Raw genomic sequence first — 11,678 nt, 5'->3', positions numbered from 1 at the left:
CCCGGAGAAGTGGAACGCTCACAATGCCTCCCTTATAGGGCTTGAGCTGGGAACTGGGCATGCTCAGTAGCCAAAGCAGATTTTTTTTTTTTTCTTCTTCTTCTTCTTCTTTTGGTCGTAAGTGCGGCATCTCTCAGTCCCACACCTCTCTTTCCTATATCCCTGTCCCCTCTCCCCACCCCCAGCCTCTTAATCAACCACGCTTAACCCGTTCCACACCGAAGGCTCGCAGAGTCCTGAGGTGCAGAGAATTAACCCGTCTCCTAAACCCACTAAATAGTCTCACTTTGGGCTAAAGCTCCACACTTTTGCCTTAAAGCCCCCAGCCCCTTACGCGCAGACAGGTAGGAGGAGTGCGAACGCTACTGGCTCCCAGGAAACTGGTCCCAAGGAGGCTCCATCCAGGGTCGCCCTTTACCGAAGAAGTGGTCCCGGAGCCCTCTGTTCTGCGGGGGGACGATTAGCCAAAGGTACCGTACCCGTGATGCAAAGCTCAAGTGCGATTGTTGCCTTGAATGTTATTGTTGTTGACTCACCCCCCTCGATCCTGGAATTATTCAATTCCGCGTAGACTCGACGCCCCTATCTACCTCCCTCGACCCCCCTTCCCCCAGGCTCTCCGCTGTTTCTTTGGCTTTGCCGGGGTTCTTGGTTGCTCTCTCAAAGGAACGCCCCGGGTGTGTGTGTGTGTGTGTGTGTGTGTGTGCGCGTGTGTGTGCGCGCCTTGGTTCTTAGGGGACTGGGGGAGGAGAAACGACTCGACTGTGCGTGTAGAGACTGGGGTCTCTACGCGGGAGGAAAGGGGTCGCTCCTCCCTAGGGGGTGTTTTAGGCAAAAGGAGGGGGGATGCCGGGAGGAAAGTGCGCTGTCTTTCCCGATGTGTGGGTAGAAGAGGAATCAAGTGGGGGTGTCTGGATGGGGGACTGCGGGAGGCCTCGGGAATGTGCTGGGGTCGAGGTGCATGAGTGTCGGGAGGTAGGTTTGCGTGTGTGCCCGGGGGGGAGGCGGGGGCGGGGAATCAGCGCTTGTATGTAAAGGTGCAGCCCGTGTGCGAGGGGCTGGGCGCGCGCGCGCGGTGTCTGGCCGGGGGCGCGCGCGCCCGCGCCGCTGCCCGCCTGCTCGCCTGCGAGGGCTGCTCTTTGGGTTTGACGGGCAAGCGGGCGCGGAGGAGCTCGAGGTCGAATCACATATAGACCGTTGCGGAAACTGCAGCGCGGATCGCGGCGCGGAGGGCCCTGCTAGAGCCGCCGGGGTCCGGAGGTGGGTGAATTTCCAGCGGGGGCTGCGGGGGCTGCGGGAGCTGCACCGACACGCGCGGCCTCTTCCCCCAGCTCAGCCCGGCAGCGCGCGCGTGTGTGTGTGTGTGTGTGTGTTGTGCGGGCGCGTGCGCGTGGAGGGGGGCAGGTAGCTTATTATTTTTAGTTTGGGTCGTGTTGGTTTGGGGCGAGCTGAGTGGCCAAAGCGGCTGTAGTGGCTACCTCCCGCCTCTCGCGCGCCCTGCTTGCCTGCCCACGGCGCGGTCGCAAGTCCCTGAGGACCAAAAGAATCTGGTGTCCTTAGCATCGCTGCCCCCCGGGCGGCCGGGGCGACAGGGAAAGTGTCCTGTCTAGGGTGATAAGGGCTGTCGGGGCCGCTGCGCTGGGCTGGGCTCTGTTTTCTGCGTCCCCCTCGCAGGCACTCTAGGCGAACGTAGATCTGGGGCTCCAGGCAGTGGCCCGCGAGCTGGTCGGAGACTGCTGGCACCCGGCAAGACAGGGAATACGAGAGAGGCCGGTGGGTAACTCATAAAACCCTGCAAAGCCGGGCAAGCGCTGGCAGCGCGACTTTGCAAGATGCCCGAATGTTGAGCTGATTTCTGGCTTAGTGACAGCAGCATTATGTGGCTGGCCGGCGTTGGGGGAAGGGTAGGGGTGGGCGCGCAAGGGGGAGCCTGGGCCGCCGCTCTCGGCCACGGAGCCGCAGGGTCACTCTGCCTGTGACAAGCGGGCCAGTGACGCCCCAGTGGCCATCACCCTCGTGGCCTGAGCCGGCCACCTCTTCCCCCTCAACCACCGCACGCCCGGGTCTATTAGAGGCCGACGGAAACTCCGGCAGCTGCCCCTTGTGGGGCTGGAGCGCGCGGAGAAATGTGTGCGCAGCGGGGCTGAAGGCCCCCGCGACATCCCGAGCGGTCCCCGCCTCCGCTGCCCGGCTCACGAGGCTGCCGCTCGGGCTCGGGACCCGGGAGGGGGCTGCGTGCCGGCTCCGGGCACCGAGATGCGGCAAAACATTGCGGTACGCGCCATCGCCGGAGGCCCCTCCAGCCGCGTCGCTGCCGGCCCGAGGTAGCGCACAGGGGGCGGCGGGGACCGCGTCTCTCCGCGAAGCCCCCCACGCGCGCCCTAGGCGGGAGGGCGTAGGTTTCCCGTGCCGGCTCCGGGGAAGCCACCTCGGCCCACCCTCCCCGGCCGTCGGCCCCCTGCAGGTCGGGTCCCTCCGCGCGGAAGCGGAGCGCCAGGCGCCGCGCTCGGGTGGATGCCGGATTTGTGGTAAGGCCAGGTTTGTGCAGTCCTGGCCGGCCGTGGGAGCCGGGCGTCTTGCGCGCCACAGAGAGCGAGAGACCGAGAGGTGGATAGGGAGACGGGCCGCCGTGGTCACCCCGAGAGATGGGTTTTGGTACTCAACTCATACTTTGTGGGTTTGCTTTTTTCTTTTTGCCTTCCCCCCCTCCCCCGATTTTAAAATGTACATGTTTTAGTGGTACCATGTGAATATGAGGTTTCTTTCGCTTCATTCATTGCCCCTTTCCCTTCTGGGGGGCTCCCTGCTCCTTGCTCTGTTTCTTCCTCTGCTTCTCCTTGGTCTCTTGTCCTTTCAGTCCCTCTTCCCCTCTCTCCTTGGCGGATCGACTCCCCCTCTCCCTCGCTTCGTCCTCCAGCTGCCTGCGGCTTCTGTTTCATGCGAGCTGCATTTGGGAACTTCTAGCTCGTCCTTGCGCTTTTTTTCCCCCTTGCTACTTAAAGTAGAAATGACGAGGAGGAGGGCAGCTCCTTATGCAATTTCGGATCTGTTGATGCTCCTTGTTCTTGGGTTTTGTACTGAATTCAGGTATCCAGGTGTTTGGTTTGGTTTGGTTGCTTCTGAATTTCTTTGCGCGGGGCGGGGGGAGGGGGGAGGGCGGGGGTAGTAACAAGAAAAGACTCTAATGAACCAGAGTAGCTGTTGAAAACCGGATCTGTAGGAAGGCCAAAGAGCATGTGAAATTTTGATTTTACAATGAAAGTTAGTTTGGATGATGTCATACTTTAAAATTATGACTTCTTTCTGCACTGCCAATCAAGCTATCACTGTGAATTGGGGAAATGCACATCTATGTGACAGCCAAGGAGCATCTCGGCAGTGCTGGCTGTATTCCGAACCAAACTACTCAAAATGCAAATCTTCCTGGGTCGTGGCTAACGAATTGTCTACCTTGAGGCATGTTCGGTTTTATCACTAGCTGATTCCTCGTGGGCAAAATAAACAAAGGAGTTTCTGAGTGACACTTCTCTCTTTGTATCATTCCCTCATTGTGTGTTCCTGGGTAATTTATTTATTTAATTAATATTTGGTGGTAACCATATTGAAATTGCAGCCAGCTTCCCATTCCAGATGGAAAACACTCACACGGCTAAAATTGCATCAGTAAAATGCACAGTGCTTGCTGTTCCTTTTAATCTTTTCCGTGAAGCATCGCATGTATTTGTATATGCATGCAGTATGGAAGGAATTGGCAGCCACGGGTTAATTTGCTAAGCATGAAACTCCACTAAGTGATTCTTGATTTGTTTGTAGACAGGGACAGGGGGTGGTCATATTGGGAGGGGGGTGTTTGGGAACTGATGATTTTAGGGCAAACATTGGCTGTGCTAAATGTATCTGGCGCTGCAGATAAAGCCACCCAGGGATTGTAGTGTGTGAACTCCTCTTCATCAGCAGTGGCGGTCTGTGGTCCAAGTGAGGGAGATCAGCATCTGAGCCAAGCGTTAGTCGGACCTGGGTTCAAAATGGCACACAGAGGAATGGGAGAGGGCCAGGGAAGCAGGAGAGCCAGTATTGGGGGGTGGGAAGGCTGTCTGGACATCAGCTAGGCAGTGCAGGGGCAAGCAGGTTTCTCTCCTGCTTTCGGGGACCCAAAGACAAAAGGCATTTTTCCCCCTGCTTGGGAAATGACTGACAGGAAGCTAGATACCGTTTATTTACCTGAAACTCAAATTTGGCCGTCTTCTACTTGGTTATTTTTCTGGAACCTCACAGGGTCATCTGTGGGCCTTTTTTGTTTTTGTTTTTGTTTGCAGTGTGGAGCAGTGTACAGGAGTGAACTGATTCATGGCAATGTGCTCACCTCTGGCTGAAGCTCAGACAAGTATCTTTCTAGGGTTTCTTCCATCTTGATCTTTTGACTGTCCCCTCTACAGGCACCCAGTCCTCCCATCGCCATCCTTCATGGAACCCAGGGCCCTAATATCTTCTCTGCCTGGCTTCTTACCAAGCTGAAGCCTAGAGAGTAGACATTTACAAATTGAAATTCCTTTGTGGTGCTATAGTTGATGTTCTGTGATCAGTAATTTGAGTCGCCAATAGGAAGCTTAGGGTCTGGATTCAAGGGTGAAATTTGGTGGTCCAAGTAAAAAAAAAACGATTTTCAGATTGTTCAGGTTTAAGCCTGACCAGCAATCTTTTTTTCCTGTTGTTTGTTGTGTGTTCTGCACATGTAAGATTTGCATAAACTACAGGCATGGAAATAAAATGTATGGTATTTTTGGTGGTTCTTGTTTGACTGAGTGAGAATACTTGGAGTTTTGGGTGCCTTAAAAATACAAAGCTAATTATTATAGCCATGTGTTCGCTATGGTATGATTTAAGCACAAATTCTTCTTCAAGTAATGATCATTGAAAACAATGTTTTCTTTTTATTTTTTAGATTATTTCTCTTTATTCAGAAGCGTAAAGTTGTTTGCTGATTGCAAGAAGATGTTTCTTTGGCTCTTTCTGATTTTGTCAGCCCTGATTTCTTCAACAAATGCAGATTCTGACATATCGGTGGAAATTTGCAATGTGTGTTCCTGCGTGTCAGTTGAGAATGTGCTATATGTCAACTGTGAGAAGGTTTCAGTCTACAGGCCAAATCAGCTGAAACCCCCTTGGTCCAATTTTTATCACCTCAATTTCCAAAACAATTTTTTAAATATCCTCTACCCAAATACATTCTTGAATTTTTCACATGCAGTATCCCTGCAGCTGGGAAATAATAAACTGCAGAACATTGAGGGAGGAGCCTTCCTTGGTCTCAGTGCATTAAAGCAGTTGCACTTGAACAACAATGAATTAAAGATTCTCCGAGCTGACACTTTCCTTGGCATTGAGAACTTGGAGTATCTCCAGGCTGACTACAATTTAATCAAGTATATTGAACGCGGAGCTTTCAATAAGCTCCACAAACTGAAAGTTCTCATTCTTAATGACAATCTGATTTCCTTCCTTCCTGATAATATTTTCCGATTCGCATCTTTGACCCATCTGGATATACGAGGGAACAGAATCCAGAAGCTCCCCTATATCGGAGTTCTGGAACACATAGGCCGTGTCGTCGAATTACAACTGGAAGATAACCCTTGGAACTGTAGCTGTGATTTGTTGCCTTTAAAAGCTTGGCTGGAGAATATGCCATATAACATTTACATAGGAGAAGCTATCTGTGAAACGCCCAGTGACTTATACGGAAGGCTTTTAAAAGAAACCAACAAACAAGAATTATGCCCCATGGGCACAGGCAGTGATTTTGACGTGCGAGTCCTCCCTCCGTCTCAGCTGGAAAATGGCTACACCACTCCCAATGGTCACACCACCCAAACGTCCTTACACAGGTTGGTGACCAAACCACCGAAAACGACAAATCCATCCAAGATCTCTGGAATCGTGGCAGGCAAAGCCCTCTCCAACCGCAATCTCAGCCAGATTGTCTCTTACCAAACCAGGGTGCCTCCTCTTACACCTTGCCCAGCACCTTGCTTCTGCAAAACCCATCCTTCAGATCTGGGACTGAGTGTCAACTGCCAAGAGAAAAACATCCAGTCCATGTCTGAACTGATACCGAAACCTTTAAATGCCAAGAAGTTGCACGTCAACGGCAACAGCATCAAAGATGTGGACATCTCCGACTTCACCGAGTTCGAAGGACTCGATCTGCTTCATTTAGGCAGCAATCAGATTACCGTGATCAAGGGAGACATATTCCGCAATCTCACGAATTTACGCAGGCTGTATCTCAACGGCAATCAGATCGAAAGACTCTATCCCGAAATATTTTCAGGCCTTCATAACCTGCAGTATCTGTATTTGGAATACAACTTGATTAAGGAAATCTTAGCGGGCACCTTTGACTCGATGCCAAACTTGCAGCTCCTGTACTTAAATAATAATCTCTTAAAGAGCCTGCCCGTGTACATTTTCTCAGGAGCACCCCTTGCTAGACTGAACCTGAGGAACAACAAGTTCATGTACCTGCCTGTCAGCGGGGTCCTGGATCAGCTGCAGTCTCTTACACAGATCGACTTGGAGGGCAACCCATGGGACTGCACTTGTGACTTGGTGGCATTAAAGCTGTGGCTGGAGAAGCTGAAAGACGGGATTGTCATGAAAGAACTGAAGTGTGAGACACCCGTGCAGTTTGCCAACATCGAACTGAAGTCCCTCAAAAATGAAATCTTATGTCCCAAGCTCTTAAACAAGCCATCGGCACCCTTCACAAGCCCTGCACCTGCCGTTACGTTCACCACCCCGCTGGGGCCCATTCGCAGTCCTCCCGGTGGTCCAGTGCCTCTGTCGATTTTAATCCTCAGCATCTTAGTGGTTCTCATCTTAACTGTGTTTGTTGCTTTCTGCCTTCTTGTTTTCGTGCTGAGACGAAACAAGAAGCCCACGGTGAAGCACGAAGGCCTGGGGAACCCTGAGTGCGGCTCCGTGCAGCTGCAGCTGAGAAAACACGACCACAAAACCAACCAAAAGGACGGACTGGGCACAGAAGCTTTCATTCCGCAAACCATAGAGCAGATGAGCAAGAGCCACACGTGTGGCTTGAAAGAATCCGAAACCGGGTTTATGTTTTCCGATCCTCCAGGCCAGAAAATCATGATGAGAAATGTCCCCGACAAGGAGAAAGATGTCTTGCATGTGGATACCAGGAAGAGACTGAGCACCATCGATGAGCTGGATGAATTATTCCCGAGCAGGGATTCCAATGTATTTATTCAGAATTTTCTCGAAAGCAAAAAGGAGTACAATAGCATAGGCGTCAGTGGCTTTGAGATCCGCTATCCTGAAAAACAACAAGACAGAAAAAACAAGAAGTCACTGATAGGCGGCAACCACAGTAAAATTGTTGTGGAGCAAAGGAAGAGCAGCGAGTATTTTGAACTGAAGGCAAAACTCCAGAGTTCCCCCGACTACCTACAGGTCCTTGAGGAGCAGACAGCTTTGAACAAGATCTAGGTCATGCAATCTTACTTCCTACAGAGGACATTTATTTAATGATGAAAGTGCCTTTTGTTGACTTCTAACTTCCAAATACTATATTATCAATAGGCATAGAGGCAGGTGTTTCCAAGGGTGTCTCATTAACTGTAGCTGCAAAGATGTGTCCCGTAGAAGAGAATTCCCTTAATAGATTTTACTACATAAAACCTATACTGTGGAGTCCTGTGGGGATACTGCAAACTCTATTGCCAAAGGGATGCTTTATATACATAATTCACTGAATTTAACCTCAAGAGGCAAATCTGTTTTGTACCCCAATGCAAAACCTTCGTCTCTGTGCTCTGTAAAGCAAACTCAAGAAAACTGTACCAGTGTTTGTACCTCAGCTGGGTCCTTCATCTTGCACGTAGATTCAGTTGGTGGAACTGGAATATTCCTTTTGATTTGTGGCATTGTAACAACTCTGTGTAAAGATTCTCTGAAAAGTTAAAAAAAAAAAAAAAAAGCATGCCAAGAGAGAACATTCGATAGTATTTGTAAATCGGTAACCTTTACGGCCTGCATCTTGAAACTGCTGGATTTATAATGTTAAATTGTGCAAATATTTGTTTAAAATATACCATGCATTACATAACTATAAAATAAATTTGAACACTTTAAGCATTACCTGTCTAGACATAAAACCTAAAAGAGAAAAAAAAAATCAACGTGAGTTACCTAGCGTTTGTGGTGATCTGAAGAAATACGTGATGTTTATCAGAATTAAACATGGCTCACATTCAACTAATATTAGAGTTTGTTCTCAGTTATGTGAAATACCCACAATCCTTTAAAGGTTGTCCAAAATTAGCAAAGTGCTTACCGTGTGAGCGCACCCAAAGCTATTTTTGTAACATAATTCATATTTATGAAGTACTTTGTATACTAAATAGGAAAATATGTACTCCTTAATCTGTATTTAATATGCCTGACTTGTTTTCCTGATCACAGGGAATTTATCAATAAGTATACATTTAGACAGCAAAAATATACCAAACTGAAACTGAAGCTTATGTGTACAGAAATATTCTGGACATTGTGATCAGGTATCATTTAAAAACAAAACAAAACAAAAAAACACACAAAAAACAAAAGTACAAAAAAACAGTTCTGTGCTATTCTTGAGAATTTAGCATATTATCTTCAGATTTGTTACCAACTGTGCATTTTAAAATAGGTTCCTTTGTTTTATAGACTGTGTGTGGGGCAGTTGTCATTTGCCATCGCTTGTCTTGCTTTTCAGGATTCTATGAACTGAATTCAAATAGTTTTCACTACAAATATTTAAAAAATTAATGAGTAAGGTTAATAGTTATATCTTGTATGCATCAGTATCCTGTTCTTTCATCATTCTGACTACTATCAGATAATCAAGTAGAACAGTAAACATCATGGTAATCGTGGCTATCAAAGCCACACTGTAAAATGCTTTCATTGGTCTCAGATGAGTTCACAGTCTGCAAGTACAAATGATATGCCACTGTGTTTGCTTCTGCTGTTAACTTCTAAGTCAAAATTGGTCAAAGAAAGGAAGCACTTGATCATGGGAGATATTTTAATATTTTTAGGTTCTCCTGATTAGCAAAGGAACATCCTGAAACACACTGCCTTCTTGGCCTGCCTGCATATGTATATTTTTCCTGTTCCATGTCTTTATAATTACTGTATTGATCAGTAAGGTGACCAAGAAGGTAAACGTAGGCCTTCTTCATGAATTTCAAGCGGCACGTGTTTTGGTGCAGCTTCTAAAATGATATTATGGTTAACGTCGTAACAGCAGTCCCTTTATTAATGACTAATTCCAGGGCTTTATGTGCTTGTTGCAAGATGAAAAACAAACAAACAACTTGGCATTCTTGGAGGTGTGTGTGTGTGTGTTTGGGTGTACATGCATACATATAGATAATTTGGAGATTTTTGTTAAATAGCAAAATAAATTGTCTCCATATGTATGTGCTGGTGCTCTTAAAACTTTAATGTGTAATTTTAATTTTCATGATAATGTCTGTGAAAACTTTATATGAATATTAAAAATAAATAAACAAATACTTGCTTTCTGACCTTGAAAGAAAAGACATGAAGATGTGTGCCCAACAGCCTGTTTGCATCTACAATTTCATAAGAACTTTTAATATGCCGTTACCATGCTCACATGCATCCATGGATTAAAGGGCTCCTAATGCATACTGACAGGATAAAGACGGGAAAGCTGCAAAGAAAGTTTTCGTTTATTCTGTCAATAAAGTATGGATTGAGGAATCTTAAGTAGGTGCTTATGGGAGGAACCGGAAAGCTCTATCCATGATCTGGGGATGATAGGTCATTGGGATGATGGCTTTTATTCAGTGTGGTGATGCTTTGAAGAGGTTTCAATGGTGAGAGTACCTGCCTCCGTCTCAAAGCTTGCTGTAGCGTATTGGCTATCTCATACTCTTCTTCTGAAAGGTATAAATGTTCATCTTTTCCAAAAAAAAAAAAAATAATAATTTAAATGTATGTGGTTCTTTGGAGGTTCTAATTGTAAGTGAATGACAGTAACAAATCCTTGGTTAAGGCTGATCTATTTTCCTTAACTGAAGTCATTGTGCCTACCTTATACAATGTATATGAATTTACACCTGTCTCTCATTAGTTCTACTTGTACATTTTATGATAATGTAGTTAGGCATAAGTTTTGAGTTGAGTACAAGAGCAGTTAAAATACTGTTATCTACATTGTGTTGGTTTCAACTATAACCTTGATGTTAGTTTAACCCCTTGAGGAATGATCTATATGTCGGTACAGCATTTTTAGTGGAATTTGATTCAAATCTAGAAAATCCAAGAAGAGCTCATTTCTAATGTGGTCTGACACATCATGGGCTTCTTGGCATTGTATCATGTGTTTGGACTCTGTTAGAATGGTGGCAAAGGCAATTAGATCCTTTGAAATCAGTGAAGAGGTGGAGATAATATATTATGTCCATGGAATATAAATCAAGTTTTAAATTATTTTTTTTATGAAATCAATAAAGATGATTCCATTCTTTAAAAGGAAATCTTTGTGTAATTTTATGAGAAAGCAGCTATTAAAATATGGTGATTCAAGTCTATAAGTCAATTTATATTCTATATTTAGTTTTCCATTCTGAATGATAAAGTGAATAAATATATTAATAGGAAAATCATTTCAAGACCAGCTTTCTTTCGTTGATTTTAAAAAACACTTAATTTCTTTAAGCCATAAGGATGCATACATTATACAGGGCATGGCCTCATGAGTAACGTCAACAGGTGTTGCAGAAATAACAACACATCTAGAAATGTATGGCAGTAATATTAATCTATGATATCTTTTGCATGATTTGTACATTGACATTGTATGAAATGAGCACAGTGAGTTTTTTGTTGTTGTTGTTGTTATTGTCGCATCCAAAGAGCTGGGGAGAAAATATATTAAGAATGTATTTATAATCACTATTTTGAAATAAAGTAAAGAAAATACATTGTATTGTTTTTACCCTGATTTGATTATTAGTATTTAGGTTAGTTTATAAGACAAAAATCAAGTAATGTTATGAAAGCTAATGTAAATCACAGAAAGGAACTGTTTTAATGACTTTTGTTTGCTTTTAATAACATCAAGGTATTAGAGAGTCTTTATTAAATGCCATTTTTATGAAAGTATTAATAAAATTGTTTGCTACAATGGTATTTCTGAAGCAACACTTTGTTAAATATATTTATCTTTCCACTATTTTTCAGAAGAAATAAAGCAGTACCCAAATTGATCTTTACACCCAGATTTGAGGGTAAGACACAGAGCTTTAGAATACTGTTTGTATTAAACTTAATTGCTAAATCTATGTTAAGAGATGTTTTCCTTTCGAACATCTTTGCAATTTGTATTCCTTTCCACTGGCAGCCTCTTTGGAGAAGAGCCAAACAGTGCCAAGATCAACATGCTTTGATTCTTCCCCATTCCCATGAATCAGTTGGAATCTGACATAACTGCAGATAAGCAAATATTAATATTCAATCTTAACTATTTAAATACTTTTAGAAAACTTCAGGTCCTCTATAATCCACGGCCAGCTTGATTGGTTACAGTTAATTACCCATTTCTGGGGTTGACTGTGATTTTTATTTGGTTCTTTCAAAGATGA

General features: G+C 45.3%; 1 protein-coding gene across 1 annotated transcript; it reads left to right on the top strand.

Annotated features, from left to right (window-relative positions):
* The first annotated feature begins 1,168 nt into the window (after positions 1 to 1,168).
* On the top strand, positions 1,169 to 11,226 carry SLITRK4 (SLIT and NTRK like family member 4). The gene is made up of 2 exons (XM_057537570.1): positions 1,169 to 1,260; positions 4,943 to 11,226. Exon 2 carries the CDS (start codon positions 4,993 to 4,995, stop codon positions 7,507 to 7,509), a length of 2,517 nt encoding a protein of 838 aa, XP_057393553.1. The 5' UTR covers positions 1,169 to 1,260; positions 4,943 to 4,992; the 3' UTR covers positions 7,510 to 11,226.
* The last annotated feature ends 452 nt before the right edge of the window (positions 11,227 to 11,678 follow it).

This window comes from Balaenoptera acutorostrata, chromosome X (assembly GCF_949987535.1).
Source record: "Balaenoptera acutorostrata chromosome X, mBalAcu1.1, whole genome shotgun sequence".
Taxonomy (NCBI): domain Eukaryota; kingdom Metazoa; phylum Chordata; class Mammalia; order Artiodactyla; family Balaenopteridae; genus Balaenoptera; species Balaenoptera acutorostrata.
Note: the sequence above shows the minus strand (reverse complement) of the source record. Positions and strands in the feature narration are given on the sequence as shown.